This window comes from Salvia splendens, unplaced genomic scaffold (assembly GCF_004379255.2).
Source record: "Salvia splendens isolate huo1 unplaced genomic scaffold, SspV2 ctg841, whole genome shotgun sequence".
NCBI lineage: Eukaryota > Viridiplantae > Streptophyta > Magnoliopsida > Lamiales > Lamiaceae > Salvia > Salvia splendens.
In genome coordinates, this window is record NW_024599522.1 from 78912 (window position 1) to 98671 (window position 19760).

At 34.1% G+C, this 19760-nt stretch overlaps 1 protein-coding gene across 1 annotated transcript; it reads left to right on the top strand.

Annotated features, from left to right (window-relative positions):
• Window positions 1-17696: 17696 nt before the first annotated feature.
• Window positions 17697-19346, top strand: LOC121791543 (glucan endo-1,3-beta-glucosidase, basic isoform-like). Its single transcript, XM_042189466.1, has 2 exons — window positions 17697-18712; window positions 19322-19346. Exons 1-2 carry the CDS (start codon window positions 17769-17771, stop codon window positions 19344-19346), a joined length of 969 nt encoding a protein of 322 aa, XP_042045400.1. The 5' UTR covers window positions 17697-17768.
• Window positions 19347-19760: the final 414 nt, after the last annotated feature.

Below are 19760 nucleotides of genomic sequence, written 5' to 3' on the forward strand. Positions count from 1 at the left end.
GATTTTCCAGTTTCGGTTCCGGTACCGGTTCCAACTTTTTAAATAAAACCGGTCCCGGTTCCTGTTCGGAATCGGAACCGACCGGTTCCTAACCAGGAACCGGATTATAATTCAATTTTATTTTTTTATAATTTAATATACCAATAAATTTAATTGAATTGAATTAATTTTGAATTAAAGTTAAATAATTTGAAGCATTGAGTGATTTTAGATTTAAACAGTGTTAGATTTGCGAGCTCTGTTTCTGAAGTATTTAAAATGTTTAAACCGTGATACTTTGGATCTACAATTATTTCCCCAATCCATTTTTTATGAACTAACTACAATGAGTAGGACATCATAAGTTTGTTTTTAATTTTCAAAAAAACTTATACAAATACAGTATCATTTCATATGATAGAAATTTAACTTTATAACAAATTTATGTAACAATTTATTTAACATACGATTTTAACATGTTTAGGAATAATTTATTAACTATTCCGTTATAATCCAAAAAGTCACAACAAGATCAATTAGTATTAGGAATTCCATTGCATATTTGTTTAGCCAAAAAAAGGGAAAATGAAATTCAATTTTAAAACTTATTTTTTGAAAAAATGGCTAAAGTTCCTATTTTTTTATTAAAAAATTGCTAACATAAACCAGTCCGACCTACTACACTTGGCATCACTCTTATGCATATATGAATATTATTGTATTGTTGGTTTGTATTTTTTTGTGTATTTATTTGAATTTTAGGTATTAGTATTTGTTATATTTCTAGATGTTGGATTATTATTTTTTTAGTATTGAACTATTTAAAATTATAAATAAACTCGGATTAAATTACACATCGGTTCCTGTCCGGAACCGGAATCGACCGGTACTTAACCGGCCGGTTCCAAACCGAACCGATCGGTTCCGGTTCCGGTTCTAGGATTTATGAAAATTTAAAACTGGTTAACCAGTCAACCGGTCCGGTTAGAACCGGAACCAGCCGAATAAGCAGGCCTAGCCAAATAGTTTTAAAAATTTTAAAGAGTAGTGATTTAGAGACATAATGTCTCCATGCCATAATACCCTTATGTTTTTTTTAACATGTATATAATTTATATATGGACTAATGTACCCCTAATATAATTTTAGAAAGATTATTATTAAATTATGACCATTCCACATCATATAAAAATCTTGACACATATTAATACATTTCGTTGAACATTTAACAAGACTTTTATATTTATCAATCCAATTGGATGGATCTATAAAATACATACGACCAAGATTTGAATATTAAATAAAAGTGTTACGGTAATGTTTTTATAACTAACACCAAGTTGCATTATTTTATTTTTAAATAAAATTTTTACAGTAATGTTATTTAAAGCTTAACGTCTTCTTTCATTTCAAAGTTTTGTTGTAATGTTAATTTTTAATTTTGATTAAAAAATAATAAATTCATAATAGTATTAGTATATTATATACTCTTATCAAATTTTACTTGGTCGCATGTTATTGTGAATCAAGGTAAGAACAATAGTACTCGGCATTTTAGAAGATACAAAGAAAATATTAAATATATATATTTAAATATTAATAGATGAGGTAAGGACATGTGATTATTTATTATCAAGATCGGAGTATAATGTTCCAAAAATTATAAATTTAAAAAAATAATATTTTGAAAATTTAAGAATTAAAATTATGAAATTCTTAATATTTAAAATTGTAAACTCAATTTGTATTAATATATCGCCTATCAAATTTTAATTTGTTGCATGTAATAACGAAGTGAGTTAAAAAATCTACTACATATTTAGAAACAAAAGAGAAAATATTAACTCTATAATTTTAAAATATTAGTGAATAGGTGGATTGAGAAATTATAAATTTAAAAATATTAAAATTGTTTAATATATTTTAAACTAAAAATAAAATTACGAGATAGTTAAATTCAAAATCACAAACTCAATTAGTATCAACACATCATATATCAGATTCTAATTTTTGCATGTTATAGTGAATTGAACTAAGAAGTACTGTAACATTTTATAAGTTAAAAGAAAAAATATTAACTACATATCTTTAAAATATTATATTTTGTGTTAAGAACATATGGGTTTGACTTTAACGTTCCAAGAATTAAGAATTCAAAGAAATTAAAGTTTTGGATCATAAAGAATTAAAATAAAAATTATAAATTTTTGAAATCAAACCAAAAACTCAATTAGTATTAATGTACTATCATAGCAAATTTTAATTTATTGTATGTTATAGTAAATTGAGCTAAAACATTATACTACTTTTATAAAGAATTTTGTAAATAAAAAATAAAAAGGAACAAGTTTTTATTTGAAATTACAATTTAATTATAAAATAATTATTGTTGGCAATATGTTCTAAATCCGATGGTTTACATTTTATAAAAATTAGATAACAAATTTTCAATACTTCATATAGCTAATTATTTTTATTAAATTATTGAAGCTAAAATTAATAGACTAGTATGATGAAAAATTGTCATTAGTCATTCGCTACTTCATTATTTTATTTGGTAGATAAAATATATAAGGCTAATAAAATTACAAATTTTAAAGTTATATCCTTAAACAGATAGTACAATAAAAGAGGGAGAAATAAAATTAATTGTCCATGTGGGGTCCCATATTGCCAAATAAATTACTCTTGTACATTCCTAATTGTAAAGCAAGTCTTTTAATATGTGTAATTAATGAACAAGGGCAACATAGTACATATATAAAACGTAAATTTAATTAAAAATAAAATACAATGTATAATTACTATTTAAATCCTATTATAGCATTGCCATTATGTCTCTAAAATATTTTTCAATTTTAAATTAGGCCATGTTTCATGCGTATGATATCAATGGACATCAACTAATATAAGTCCCCTTAATGTGAATTTTTTGTCTGGCAATAATAATACAAGGGTATTATGATGTTTCATTATTGTAATTCTATGGACCAACATTATTATTATTATTATTATTATTATTATTATTATTATTATTATTATTATTATTATTATTATTAGAGATCTGATACTGATTTAGTTTTATTTATGTTATTTTATGTCCATAAATGACAAATCGCGATTTAGTTGATAAAATGTTTTACTCCAACTAATAAATCAAAAATTCAAGTGTGAATTGCTAGATCTATAAAACCTCCAATTATTTGAGTTAATTTGTAGAGAGATTATTTGATAGGGTTGTTCTCTTTTTCACCAATTTAGGCTCGATGTTAGAATCAGATGTGGCCTCCTTTTTAGCCATGGCCTCCTTTTTAGCTAAATATGCAACTGCCTCTGTAATTTTGTCGAGAAGTTTATTTGTCTCGGCGAAGTAAATTAATATTTATCATTCTCTCCCTACGCCCCCTAGAACCTCAACTAGGGTTGTTCTCTTTTTCTCTCTACAAATTAACTCAAATAATTCCTCCGATAGGCTAAACCCTATCAAATTGGTGCTTTCATTAGGTTCTCATCCTCCTATTGATTTCTACCACCATGTCCGTCTTGCTGTCAAACTCTTCTCCGGACTCTCCTCCTCAGTTTCTGGTGTTAACCCCGTGAAATGGATTTTGGATGTTCAAGAGTATTTTGACTATCATTTGTTTTCTGATACTGATCGTTTGTTTTTTGTGAGGTTATTTTTTGACCATCCAGCATCTGTATGGCTCCACAAGTATCGACGCTCGAATCCTAATTGCTCATGGCAAGAATTTCTGGATGTTGGTTATCATAACTTTGATGAGGATGTCATTTACTTCACCGAGACGAATAAACTTCTCAACAAAATTTCGGAGGTAGTTGCATATTTAACAAAAAAGGAGGCCATGGCTAAAAAGGAGGCCACATCTGATTCTGTCGTCGAGACTATTGCAAAAAATGACGATGTGTCAACAACAAATGTCAAGTCTGATCGCGTTATTGACGAGATGGAAAAAGATGACGATGAATCGCCTCAAGCGTTGGATGAGGCAATGGCTTTGGTGGAAACCAAATTTCCTCCACAATCTAATAGCCCAAAAATCAATGTTGTCATCATTGATTATGTCACTGAAGTCGCTGAAGAGATCTCATGCCCGAAGACTTCTCCATCATTCGTTGAGGTCACAAGCGATACAATTTTATTTGAAGATCTAAACAAAGACAACGAGATGGAAGATTATTTTTCTGACTTCCACCTTGAGGGCAAGGTGGTTTTCAACGATGGGGGAGTTGATAGGGACCTGATATTCTATTTTATTCCGGAAGGGAGCTGATATTCTCTCCATATATTTATTTAGTTTATTTATGTTTTAGTATTATTTAGTTATTATGATTTTATTTACTTTCCATAGTGGTTAGGATTTGATTTGCTTTTGATTTGTTTTCCTAGTTTATAGGAGATCTTTTTGTACCACACATATTATAAATATGTGTGAAGTCTTTTATTATTATTAAGCATAATGAATTAAATTAATATTTATCATTCTCTCCCTACTGTTCTCCCTCTTGGAGAAACCGATTTCTCTCCAATCTCTCTCAATTCACGCCTAGTTCTCTCAAATAACTCCTTTGATAGGTAAAATCCTATCATATGGCGCTTAAGATCGTGGATCAAGAGTTGGTGTCCAAGCTTTACCACCCCATCGGAGTCCTTCACCGACAGTTTGAGCGACCTCACAAGTGGGATCGGAGGATAAGGTACTTGTTTGCCTTAATCTGTAATAATGGAGTGCTCATTTCAGTTGGAAGAAGAAGGCAGAAGAAGGAAGCTCGGCTTTGAGCTGGAACTAGCCGAGAAGGCAGAAGAAGGAAGCTCGGCTTTGAGCTGGAACTAGCCGAGAAGGGAGTTCGGTTTTTGAGCCGAGAAGGGAGTTCGGTTAGTTAGCCGAGAAGGGAGTTCGGTTTTTGAGCCGAGAAGGGAGTTCGGTCTTGAGCCGAGAAGGGAGTTCGGTCTTGAGCCGAGAAGGAAGAAGCAACCTAGCCGAACTAGCCGTTGGAGCAGCAGTTAGTTAGCTGAGATGTAGCGGTTATTCTTCTTGTTTTCTTGATTCTTGTTGTAGTTAGTTAGTAGCAGTTGCTACTTGATTGTAGAGCTTTAAATAGCTCATAAACCGTGTATGTAGTTAGTAGTTTTATCAATAAAGAGTTTTCCAGTTTCTCTCCAAGATTATCATCTTCAATACTCAAAGTGTGAGTGTGTGTGTTTCTGCATTGTGTGATCTCATACAACAGTGAGTGTGTGTGTGATCTTATAGAGGGTGTGAAAGCCTTGTGTGTGCGAATCCCAACAAGTGGCGCCGTCTGTGGGAAGGGATATTGAAGCTGATTTGCAGAGGATCAAACGGTTTCAGAGATGGCAGCAAGGCTTGATGCAGAAAAGTTCACAGGCAAGAATGATTATAGCCTGTGGAAGATGAAGATGAAGGCGGTTTTGATTCAACAAGGCTTGGCCGCAGTTCTTGCAAAACCAGAGGAGAAAGGAAAGGCTCCAGTGCTTGATGATAAAGCTCAGGCAAAGATGGAGGAGATGCAGCTCAAGGCACATTCTGCAGTGATTCTGTGCCTTGGAGATAAGGTCTTGAGGGATGTTCAAGAAGCCAAGACTGCGGTGGAGATCTTGGACAAGTTGGATGAAGTTTACTTGGCCAAATCCTTGGCTAACCGGCTGTATCTCAAGAAGAGGCTGTATGCCTATAGTTTTTCTGGAGATAGGTCCATCATTGAGCAGCTAGAGGAGTTCAACAAGATCATTGATGACCTGGGATCTGTTGATGTCAAGATTTCAGATGAGGATAAGGCCATTCTCACATTGAATGCCTTGCCTAGCTCGTGTGACCAGTTAAGTGATGCAATTATCTATGGAAGAGATAAACCTATCACCTATGCAGAAGTCTATTCAGCCTTGATGGCCAAAGAACTCCAGAAGACAGCCAACAGAGGCTCTGCAAGCTCCAATGTTCAAGCTGCAGAGGCCTTGAATGTGAAGAAGTTCAAGAAGCAGAACTTCAAGAAGAAGTTTGAGGGCCCTAAACCCTCAAGTTCTGATGCTCAGAAGGAAACCAGAGCTTGCTATTGGTGCAAGAAACCTGGACATTTGAAGAAAGATTGTCATGCATGGAAGAGAAAGATGGCCTCTGAGGGACACAACCAATCTGATTGTGTGGAGAGTGCTGATCCCCCGGCTCAACTTATGAATATTAGTGACAGTGGGGTCAGTCACAGGTGGATAATGGACTCGGGGTGCAGCTTCCATATGTGCCCCAATAGAAGCTGGTTTCATGATCTTCAAGAAGCATCGGGTACGGTTGTTCTTGGAAATAATCATACTTGTCAGATAAAAGGGATAGGGAAGGTGAAGCTAAGCCTACAAGATGGCTCTGTGAAGATCCTGACTGGGGTGAGGTATATTCCAGAAGTGAAGAGGAACCTCATCTCATTGGGAATGCTGGAGCAGAGGGGGTTCACTATATTAATGAGTCAAGGAAAATTGTTTGTGAAATCTGGAGATGCAGTGATGATGGAGGCTGACAGAGAGCATATTCTCTATTATTTGAAGGCTAAGGCTGTTGATGGAGAAAGCAATGCTGTGTCAGATGATTCCCTAATGCTATGGCACAAGAGGCTGGGCCATCCAGCAGAAGGAAGCTTGAAAGAACTCATCAAGAAGGGCCTGATCTCTGGAGATTTCAACAAGATGGACCCCTGTGAGCAGTGTATACTTGGAAAAGCAAAGAAGGCACCCTATCCTACAGGTATTCACTCGTCTACAGCCCCTTTAGACTACATACATAGTGATCTTTGGGGGCCTTCACCGGTGTGTTCAATTGGTGGAGGAAAGTATTATCTAGCTATCATTGATGACTATACAAGGAAGTTGTGGGTATATATTCTTAAGGAAAAATCTGAAACACTCACTAAGTTCAAGATATGGTGTAAGGAGGTGGAGCTAGAGAAAGGAAGGAGTGTTAAATGTTTAAGAACTGACAATGGCTTGGAATTCTTGTCTGCTGAATTTGATATATTTTGCAAAGAGAAGGGTATGAAGAGGCACCGTACTGTTCCTGGTAATCCCCAGCAAAATGGTGTTGTGGAGAGGATGAATAGGACTATCCTAGAGAGGGTGAGGTGCCTGCTTCTTGGTTCTGGTTTGAGCAGCAGGTTCTGGGGAGAGGCAGTGTATACAGCAGCCTATCTCATCAATAAATGCCCATCTACTGCCCTGAAATCTGAAACTCCTGATTACATGTGGTATGGAGCTCATAGTGACTACTCAAAATACAAGGTGTTTGGGTGTGCAGCCTATGCTCATGCTAGGCAAAGTAAGCTTGAAGCTAGGGCTCTGAAATGTATCTTGCTGGGATATCAGAGGGGTGTTAAGGGGTATAGGCTCTGGTGTATTGAGCCTGGTAGGCAGAAGGTGGTGGTGAGTAGGGATGTGGTGTTCTTGGAGGGTCAGATGCCCTACTTGAAAGATAAGCTGGACTCCAGTGACTCCAGTGAAGTTGAGAGTGATTTCTTCAAGGTGGAGCCTATGGGAGTTGGCCTAGGAGCAGGTGGAGACACTGACTCAGAAAATGAACCTGATCCAGAGGGTGATGGTGCTCCAGCTCAAGGTAGAAGAAATGATGAGCCCACAGCAGATCCTACCAGAGAGTACCAGATTGCAAGAGATAGGGGAAGGAGAAATGCAAAGCCTCCTGAGAAATTTGCAGATATGGTCTATTATGCACTGTGTGCTGCTGAGAGTATTGATATTGCTGATCCTCTCACCTATAAAGAGGCCATGAGAAGCAAAGACAGAGAGAGATGGATAGAGGCCATGAATGAAGAAATAGAGTCTTTACTCAAGAACAAAACCTGGATTTTGGTGGACAAATCCAAGCTGAATACAGATGGAAAGGAGAGGAAGCTGATCAGTTGCAAGTGGTTGTTTAAAAAGAAGGTAGAGACCACTGATAAAGACAGAATCAGGTTCAAAGCAAGGCTGGTGGCAAGGGGATTTACACAGCAAGAAGGAGTTGACTTCAATGAGGTGTTTGCTCCGGTTGTTAAGCACACTTCTATTAGGATTTTGTTGGCTGTGGTGAATCAGCTAGATTGGGAATTGCAGCAGCTTGATGTGAAGACTGCCTTCCTAAATGGAGACCTAGAGGAGACTATCTTCATGGATCAGCCAGAGGGCTATGTGAAGAGTGGTGAAGAAAGCAAGGTGTGCTTGCTACAAAAGAGTCTTTATGGTCTTAAGCAAAGTCCTAGACAGTGGAACAAGAAGTTTGATGCACAAATGAAGAAGATTGGCTTCATTAGATCAGAGTTTGATGATTGCATCTACATCAAGAGGAAGGGCAAAACACCTATTGCCTATCTATTGCTCTATGTGGATGATATGCTACTTGCAGGACCTTCTATGACAGAAATTCAGCAAGTCAAGGAGGATTTGAAGTCTAGCTTTGAAATGAAGGATCTAGGAGAGTCAAGGAAGATCCTAGGCATACACATTCAGAGAGACAGAGGCTGCAAGAAGCTGTGGATGTTTCAAACTGACTATATTGAGAAAGTTTTGCAGAGATTCAAAATGGAAAATGCAAAAGTTGCATCAACTCCTCTGTCCCAGAGTTTTAAGCTTTCAAAGGAGCAGGCCCCTAAATCTAAGCAAGAGGCTGAGGAGATGGAGTCTATTCCTTATGCTAGTGTGGTTGGAAGTGTTATGTATACTATGATCTGTACCAGACCAGATCTGGCACATGCTATCTCAGTGACTAGCAGATACATGGCTGACCCGGGGAAGGAGTATTGGAATGCTCTTAAGTGGATATTGAGGTACATGAAGTCAACCAGTGGCTGGGGAATTGTCTTCAATGGCTGGGAAGGTGAATCTGAGGAGGTTGTGCAGGGCTATTGTGATGCAGACTATGCTGCAAACCTGGACAACAGAAAGTCCCAAACAGGTTATCTTTTCACCATGTTTGGAACTGTAATCAGCTGGAAATCAGGTTTGCAAAGTGTTGTTGCTCTCTCAACAACAGAATCAGAGTATATAGCTCTCACTGCAGCTGTACAGGAGAGCTTTTGGATTCAGGGAGTGATTTCTGACTTTGGTTTTGACCAAAAGACAATGGTGATTCATTGTGACAGCAGCTCAGCTATGTGCTTGGCTAAACATCCGGGTTTTCATGAAAGGAGCAAGCACATAGACATAAAGTTGCATTTTATTAGGGATGAGATTGAAAAGGGGAGAGTGAAGGTGATTAAGATTAACACCTTGCACAATCCGGCTGACATGCTAACAAAGTCTCTAGGTAGAGACAAGTTTGATCATTGCAAGAAGTTGATCAATGTTTGTGCAAGAACTGAGATGAGCCCTCAGGTGGAGAATTGTAATAATGGAGTGCTCATTTCAGTTGGAAGAAGAAGGCAGAAGAAGGAAGCTCGGCTTTGAGCTGGAACTAGCCGAGAAGGCAGAAGAAGGAAGCTCGGCTTTGAGCTGGAACTAGCCGAGAAGGGAGTTCAGTTTTTGAGCCGAGAAGGGAGTTCGGTTAGTTAGCCGAGAAGGGAGTTCGGTTTTTGAGCCGAGAAGGGAGTTCGGTCTTGAGCCGAGAAGGGAGTTCGGTCTTGAGCCGAGAAGGAAGAAGCAACCTAGCCGAACTAGCCGTTGGAGCAGCAGTTAGTTAGCTGAGATGTAGCGGTTATTCTTCTTGTTTTCTTGATTCTTGTTGTAGTTAGTTAGTAGCAGTTGCTACTTGATTGTAGAGCTTTAAATAGCTCATAAACCGTGTATGTAGTTAGTAGTTTTATCAATAAAGAGTTTTCCAGTTTCTCTCCAAGATTATCATCTTCAATACTCAAAGTGTGAGTGTGTGTGTTTCTGCATTGTGTGATCTCATACAACAGTGAGTGTGTGTGTGATCTTATAGAGGGTGTGAAAGCCTTGTGTGTGTAAAACCCAACATAATCTGTCTTGCTTTCTTGCGAAGTGGTGTGTTGCTCCTCTTCCCTTGAGTCTCAGTCTTGCTTGCTGTTTGCTCTTTTTACTGGTTTGTACTTTTGGCTAGATAGTGTTTGTTGGTTGGTTTTGCTGTTTTCTTTAGGTTCTTGTTTCGTTGTTGTTGTCTTATAGACTTTCACTCACCACCTTAGTGTTTTGCGACTTTTTTATTATATAAAAAAAAAGTTATGAATTAAGTTGTTATTTGTCGTTAATATTAATTCTGAAATACTTAAAAATTAAAGGCAAGAAATATTGGTTGCCCAAACCTACATGTTAAGAGGCAAAATCATGTAGTAATTGTTTGTGGCTGTCATTCCTATCTTTTTTAGATTTTGGAAACTTTCTTATCAATCACAATCTTCCGCGAAGTCCCATTTTAGGAAAAGAATAGGCTAGCATAATGACAATTTATATTCTCATCTTTCATATTTCCATTAAATTGGAATTATATGCAAGTTGTAGAAAATTTATCATTCCTTCTCTCGTGATGTTTCTATTTTTTACGAATTGATTTGATTGCACGTCACAATTTATAGTGCCGATTCCCATCATTGGAAATATAGCAACACCACTAAATGTTACAAACATTGTGTCGTGTTACATAGATTTAAATGGTGAAGTGATTATATATGCTCGTAATTAGAAGGTAACGGGTCGAAATTAATCAAATAAATGTGTTCGTTAATACATTTGAGGTATTTATTTTTATTAATTTACGATTGCCATCAAACGTTAAGGAAGTAGTACGGTTTTAACTTTTAATAGATAAAGGGAGTGTTCTCGAAGCCATTCCTTTCATTCTCCACTCTTCTCGTGATGAAATGTTTAAAGAACCTATTTTCACTAATTTTGGTTCCAACTCATGATAATATTAAAGTTATTAGTGTGATAATATTTTCCTCTATTTTTCATGTGTAAATGTTAAAGAACACGAGACTATGAAAATCACGAAACTGATAAAAAAAAATTTATCATATTTATTATTTCTATATATAAAAATCTAATATCTATAAAGGCATTTTTATATGTATTAGAAAACACAATTACTAATTTCTACAAAAAGAAAAGTTTATAAGTAGAATAGAAGAACTAGTACGTATTGTTTACGGACAATTTTTTCGAACTGTTTATACATTTAATTTTAATACTGTACGATTTTTCTCACACTATATAAAATGGGATATTGGTTTCCAAAACCATGAACTTTGCCCAAAATTTGGTATTTCCCACGAACTTTAAAATTGGTCTAGAATATCACAAACTTTGCACTTTGTTTGGTTATTTCACAAACTGACCCAAAGAAGATATTTTTATCAAAATCTTATTTTATGTGAGCAACTGTGATACGTTTTATGGTATTTTAAACCACTTTTTAAGTTCATAACAAGTAGGATAAAAAGTCACGTAGAAAATGACATTGATTTAATTGTGTCAAGTATGATAAAAAAAAAAGTCTCGTAAGTTAGTAAAATATGGTGATAGACATGTCGTGGGAAATACCAAACAAATTGCAAATTTTGTGATATTCTAAACCAATTTAAAGTTCATGGGAAATACCAAATTTTGGACAAAATTAATAGTTTTAGAGACTAATATCCTATTGTGCATGCATGTTCACAACTTAATTAATTTATCGCATACACAATTATTCTATTTGATTTGATATTATATAGGTTACGAGTATGTATGACTTTATAGCATATGATATGACGCCACAAGATCGGAAAATAAAAAATGAAATGGAGATGTGAGATATAAAATCTCATTCACTAATTTTTGCATAATAATTAATGTGTGATTGTGTATAATTGTTTTTGCTTGAAGTCCGAATTAATCTCCAATGGTGTGGAATCTAGAAAAGATTTCGATACGTGATATCATAGAGGCCATTCATTTTATTTTCCCCTGCATGAATTTTTTCAATATATTACCATTTTTGAAATATATAATTTAAGGCTTTTATATGATTTATAATGTTTAAGTTAACTCAATATTTGCAAAATTTTCACTTTTTTTTGTGTGGAATATGCCTTTTTTTATTTAAAAAAAAATAGCAGAAAATTAACCAGTGTTCCATAATCCACATCGCAAGACTTTTTAAAAACGTAGTATTACATTAAATTGAATAATAATCGAAGAAGGCATTATTGAAATATTGATTAGTAAAAGTAGGAAACAATAAAAGGCACAATGTCAATTGTGTCCTTTTCTTAACATTTTACTAATGAATTCTTGCTAGTTATTGTTTAAATATTTAAGGAAAGGTTCGTTTTTATCGTTCGTATAGAGTATCAAGATTTAAATAATTAATTTACTCAAAAAAAGATTTAGAAGTGACAATATGGTAAAATTTGGTTCTATTTTGCTAGAAAGAGAGAAAATATATTTGATCATCTTGTATATAGCGGGATAAGTTTTAATTTTTTCTTGAATACATTTTTCATGAGATTGATTACATTAATGAAGACTTGTTTGTAAATATTTTCGTAAAATTGGAATGAAATTGAAAATCCTACAAAAGTTAAACTATAGTCGTATGTCATGTTTTTCTATAACTCTGATGAGGCCAAAGAAATTTAGAAATGCCATTATTAACAAGTTTTATTTGCCACGAATATTACATTAATGGCGATTGCGATAGTAATTTCCAAATATAGTGGTAAAATCTATGATTATGTTTCCAGAATTTAGGCCGAGACAAAAGTTTAGCTATGCGTAGAGGTGTCCACGGTTTCGGAACCGGCGGTTACAGTTTGGAATCGCCGGTTACGGTTTTAGAGATTGCCGAACTGAAATCGAACCACGAGGGTGTTTCGCGGTTACGGTTCCGGTTCCAAAACCGCTGGTTTCGGTTTCGGTTCCGAATCGGCAATTTTCTGGCGGTTTTGTTACGGTTTTTCACGATTCCGAACCGCCGGTTTTTTGCGGTTCTAGTGTGGTTTCACGGTTTTCCGGAGTTTTTTGTGGTTTTGGTTTGGAACCGCCCGGAACCGGCAGTTCCGGTACGGTTTTGGTTTGAAAATTTTTGAACCTGAACCGAACCACGGTTTAAAAATCGACGGTTTCGATTCGGATATATTATCACGGTTTCGGTTCAGAACTGTAACCGGCGGTTACGGTTTCGGTTTTAACAGTTGGTTCGATAAACCTTGGGCAGGTCTAGCTACGCATTCAAATATATTCCTCAAAATTCAAGAAAAGAGCGAGAAGATATAAATTATGATTAAGGTTAAAACTTAAAAGGGATCATAATTCATATATATGTTGTCACAGATTAATAATTAGCCATCAAATCAAACATCTTCTTCACGATTAATATTTTGTCCCATTATATATTTTCATTTCTTGTGGTTATGTCTGGATTTTGAATTCATTATTAATAAAATGTAAACTACATTTCACTTTTTGTCTATAAATGAAATACTCCCATTATACATCTAATCTAATGATCGAGCTCCCATTATGTCTACATTTCACCTTCCAAGATTTGGACAGTTTTGAGCTCAAATATGGGCAAATCCATTGTTCACTTCCTCAGATTTAAAACTGTCAAGCCCATGATTTGAAGCTAGGGCCCGCACTGTTCATCAGAATTACGCATGATACATTTCTCTCAAAAAGGGTGGTTTTCAAATCTGTGTTCTTCACTGCAAACAAGAATTGAGTGCAAGATTACTTTTTTACCCCTCTCTTTTTAAATTCCCCTTATTCCCGTCTCTCTTTCATATGGGCTTTTTTGTCCTCACTCAATCTTGCGGCTCTAAAAGCTGGGTTCATTTCTTGCAAAGTGAACACATACGCATAATTTCAATTCAGTGGGCCATACCCACGTAAATCAGAGCATGTTTTATTTTTGTTCATTCCCTAACAAAGAAAGTGAACACATCCCTAATCTAATGATCGAGCCATCAAATTGTAATCCCATGTGGATATTTGGCCCAAACGCAATTTGTTGTTTTACAGAATTATGATGTTGTTTACTAATATTATGTTATATAGACTTGAACTCTAGCTAACCATCCAAATTTCGCTTTATAGACTAGTACTCTTACTAACCATCCATTTTATTTTTGTAAAAAGCTTCTTCTACTCCAACTTGAAGGCTTAAATGTACTATTATTACTTTTTGTTAGTAAAATAGAGAGTTAATTAGCTATAAATTAATCCATGTACTTGTACTTTCTTTCTGTATAATCCATGTACTACTAATCAAATTTAGAAGTTGGCTTGACAACGATTGACCGAAAACTAATATTTTGTATTATAAGGAAAAAAACAAAACCTTAATATTTTGTATAACTATAAATATTTAGTTGTTAACGTGAAATCACATGTACCGGTTTTTTTCACCTTTTGGGGTGATTCTATTATTTAAGTCCCCAAAATGGGAGTTTTTTTAATTTCGACTTTGGTAAAAATACACACTACCTTTTTTTTTTTTTATAAGAGAGAAAAGGCTCAGATCGCTTAGAGATCGGTGAGCAAAGGAACCAAAGTTCAGTATCAACAAACTAGTCCAAGAAAACAAGTAAAAAAACCTCAAACCAGAAAAAGCAAGCTAAGCAAAGGAAAAACACCCTCCAAGCAGAACAATGAAAACAAAAACTAAACAAACATCAACCAACTGACTAGGAGGCAAGGCGAGCTATAATGCACCTTTATGTTTATCAGAGTTGCTTTTGTGATTATGCTCCGTCCATCTTCTAGCTTTAAGTAAGTCCTCGCACATTTGGCCTGGTGAGAAAGGAAATTCCGGGCACCATCCTTTAGTCCATGCTCCTAGCCTCCAAATAATGAGTCTCTTCTCAGTTTTCCAGTTCGGTTCTATTTTTTGAAATATAAATTTATTTCTGAGCCACCAAATATACCATGAGATCGCATAGAATAAGGAATTCCAAATTTTAAAGTCAAATCTCGTGAAAGGTGCATCCATCCATAAAAGGTGCATACTACCTATTTCAAATAATAGGAATTTTTTCTTTTTTCTTTTTTCTTTTTTCTTTTTTCTTTTACCTTTTATATTATTTTATTTTTTTTACCATTAGTTTGATGTTATGCGTATCTTGCTAACCTATGTGATACTAACGTGATTACAGCATTGAAATTGAATTCAGATTATGATAAGCTCTTCATTCTTTGCTGATTATGCAAGTACAATACAAGGTCTCTAATCTCTATGATTGTTATTACTCTAACTATATGATGATGATGATAATAATAATAATAATAATAATAATAATAATAATAATAATAATAATAATAATAATAATAATAATAATAATAATAATAATAATAATAATAATATACTTTGTTTTGATGTTTTTGCAACTTAATAACTTGGAACATTGACGATAAGGATTACCTACTCCACTAATCATAATCCATTTCTACTTCACACTCATAACAAAATAAAATAATCTTTATAAATATGAGTAATTTTAATAAGTGATGGTGGGTTCATTTTATTTTATTGTGAGTGTGGAATAGGAATGGATTAGGATTAGTGAAATAAGTGATACTTACCGGGATAGTGATAATTTGTTTGCGAGAAGTAAAGTATTATCATCGCATAGAATCTTGTTACAAGAGAACATGGATTGACGATATCCCTTTGTGTAGTTCGAAAATATTAGTTATACAAAATTAGATAGTTGGATTAATTTTCAGTATAAAAGTTTTAATTGTTTCACGACTCAAAAATATACCCTTTTCGTCTATAATCAAGAGTGTTATTTTTCCATTTTTGCTCTCCACAAAAATTAGTCTTGTCCATTTTTATAGTTTTTTCTCTCTATTTTTTAATGAGGTGAATTTCACTCTCCACTAATAATATTACTAACATTTTTTCTATCCATCTCTCTTTTATTTATAAATTTTGCATTAAAATTCTTATCATCAACTACCAAGACTATTGAGTATCGATTAGTAAACAAAGGGAGTGTTAATTAATTATAGTTGTAAGAAAGGTTAAAACTTAAACACATGTGATAAATACTGATTTTGCACTTTTAAGGTCTAGATTGACTTGTTTAAATGTTATGCATGTGAAATAAGTTCTTCAATTGCACATTTTATTCAATTTGATATTTTGACGTGCTATGTGAAAAATGCACGAGACATAGAAAAAGGTAGAAAAAGGCCGAATTTGAATAACGGAGTCAACTGACCAAGTCAAGGTCAGCTGACACAGAGTATATTCAAACCTGTATAGTATTTTTTAGAACCATCGATTGATAAGAGTATACAAAGAAGTGTATGAATATAATTTTATATTATGTGAACTGAAACAGTCCTAATAATGATTTTAATCGACTTAAATTAACATTAGGGGTATATTAGTCAAATTAGAAAATAATATTACGAAAATAAATATAAGGGTATATTAGTCAGATAAAAGTTTTAAAAAATGTATATAGGGCATAATTTTATGCGCATTAAATCATTCAACAAATAATTCCAGACAGATATTTTTCATAAATTCCATACCAAAACAGGTTCCACCAAAAAATAAAGAGTCCTAAAAAACAAAAAATTAAGTTAATTTATCTTTAATTTAGGAACGCATGCTTTTGCGTCCTAATTTTTATTTTTTTTTAAAATTTTCCAACGCAAGTATTTGTGTCTCGATTTTTGCATTCTTAACAAATAAGTTTTTATAGTGAATGAATTAATTTAGTCGTTCAGGTGTTTAGATATGTTATCTTACAGTAAGTGAAAAAACAAGAGGCGTTGTTGGTATCACTTGATTTAAGATTCAATTACTCACTCTAGGAGATTGAAATTTCAAATAACCCATATAAATACTTCACAGTTATTTTGTTTTTCATCAATCATATAACTGATCTATAAATGCATAAAGTGTTATTTTATTTAGATATTTCTAAAAAAATAAATATCCAAATATAATATTGACTAATCTATCTATTTTTAATTTAATCAAGATTCATTGTACCTAAAAACACACTTGGACCATCAAGATACAACATGATGGTATATATTATATAATCACCATACGCTTAAAATGGACTTATTTGCAAGTTCTTAATATAATTACAAATTAATTTTGTTGATTTCAATTACCTAATTGTGAATTGATGCTTAAAAAAATATATAGTTCATTTATAATGAAATAAAGAATATTGAACTTATGAACTGATGCGTAAAGAATAGGGATGCTGCCATATAGTTTAGTAATTGAGAAGTTAACCACACGAATAGTTAATATTAAGAGGATATTTAGTACATAACATTAAAATTAATTCAGATAATAAAAACATAAAAAATAAAACAAGTAACAAAGCAAAAAAGGGAAATCAAAATGAAAGAAAAAAAATTAGGAAATAACGGTATAAGAATATGAATAAATGTAAGACAAAAATGGAGAGCTATTAATTGATGAAGTTAAAATAACGGTATAAGGATATCGATATATTCATTGTGAATTAATATTTACTTAATTGGTCAACTCCTTTTTCTAAAAAACTCATTTGACAATGTGGCTATGTATCCAATGTAAATATCCACGATTAAGAAATGGCAAAATATAATAAATAAACTTTAATGGTCTTTAAAATGAGGCTCCTCCCTTTCTCAAACACTATAAATAAGTGGTCACAAATAATTTTAATTAATTCTAGTCACAATGAAGAGATCATCAAAGCAACACCTTATGCTAATGGTAATAGCCTTGCTTTGCATCCACACTGCAGCTTTATCCCTTTCTCAATTTGTATAGAAAATCAAATAAAATAAGTACTAACTCTTTTTTTTTTTGGATGGGTAAATGAATTTAGATGCTAGAACGGGAGTGTGCTATGGCACCCTTGGCGACAATCTACAACCACCAAGAGAAATCGTCAATCTAATAAAGGGTAACAACATTGGTAACATTCGACTATACAACCCTAATCCAGCAATTCTCGAAGCACTTCAAGGCACCAACATCTCCGTCATCATTGGGGTGCCCAACGACGAGATCCAAGGCATCGCGACAGATCCATCTGTCGCGACATCTTGGGTCCAAAACAACATCCGCAAGTACCGATACGTCAACTTCCGCTACATTTCCGTTGGAAACGAGATGAACCCGGCCGACAACCCCAACATCGCACCCTACATACCGACAGCCATGCAACGCATCTCCGATGCCCTGGCCGCGGCCAGGCTTCAGAGAATCAAGGTCTCCGCGGTCCTAAGCATGTCGGATATCGGAGTATCCTACCCTCCATCGGCCGGGGCATTCCGACCCGAATTCCGCGAATCCTTCATCGATCCAATTATCAAATTTCTTCTCAAAACACATAGCGATTTTCTAATTGATGTGTATCCATATTTTGCATATGCTAGTGACCCCACCAACATTCCTTTAGACTATGCATTGTTTACTTCTAAATCGGTTGTGGTTAGGGATGGACCATACCAATACCAAAACTTATTCCATGCCATGGTCGACTCGGTCCACGCGGCACTCGAGAAGGCCGGTGGGTCCAGCCTCAAGGTTGTGGTGACGGAGACGGGGTGGCCCACGGCCGGAGGGACGGGGACTACCGTATCCAATGCATTCGCTAATAACTCGAATTTGTTCAAGAGTGTCAAAAGGGGAACTCCTCGAAGGCCAAAGAAGACTTTGGACACTTACATTTTTGATCTCATTGATGAGAATCAGAAAACTCCTGAACTTGAGAAGCATTGGGAATCTTTCTTCCTAATAATGTCCCTAAATATCAAGTATCTTTTACTCCATAAAATGTGGAGTATAACGAAAAGTGTATCGTGTTTGATTTCTTCAAGTTTCTATAATACATTATGCAATTTTTTGCTAATTAATTTCTTGATTCTTCCCCCTATCATCTCATGATTAGCATATGTAGCTTTTGTTGTGTTGTAACCACTCAAGTTATGTGCGGCTCGGCTTGAAAAACTAATTAACTCGGGTGAATCTCAATCCTATTCTATTGATTAAATAGCGTCACAAATATTTTAAACGTAATCTCTTCATCCTTAAAAAAAATGACTGTTCCTTTTTGCACTAGTTTTAATACTACTAATATTGAGTAAATGTGTTGGTAAATAAAAATTAAGGCACGTATATTAGTATTGTATTTAACTATAAATGGCTCATAAATGCGCAAATCATGCTTAGATTTCCTTGTTAATAAATTAATATAGTGGAGGAAAAATACGATTAAGAGATACTAATGTGGTAAAAGAGACTAGGCCCTAGGGCACAACTACAACTAGGGATGTCAATAGGACTATTTGGGTTGCAGATTAATCGGGCTAGAATTTATTCGCGTTAATAATTTACAACCATAATCCTAAACATTTGGATTTCAGGTTAGTCCAGCAGGCTGATTATTAATTAAAATTATCTTATTTATTTATTAAGTAATTGTAAAGATTCTATATTTCTTAAAAATAAAATATACACATCTACATTATCTACAAAATCAACATAGTAAATAAAATTATATTTAGCACAACTGAAATTAGAAAAATAAAAATATCAAATGGATACAGAAAAAGATTTTTAAGAAAGTAAGGAATTACATAATAGTTTCTTAAGCACTTATTTATATAGAACATTTTTATTTATCTTTTTCCTTTTTAGTTTGAGGTAGTTATAAACTTTTGCACATCTTTCATAGAAGTAATATATTGTTTAGAGAAAAAAGAAAAAAAAATATGGAGGAAAGAATAATTCGAATGAAAAGGTATGACACATGATAATAAAAATAAGTACAAAATTTTATTTTTGTGCAGCCTAACCAGCAAG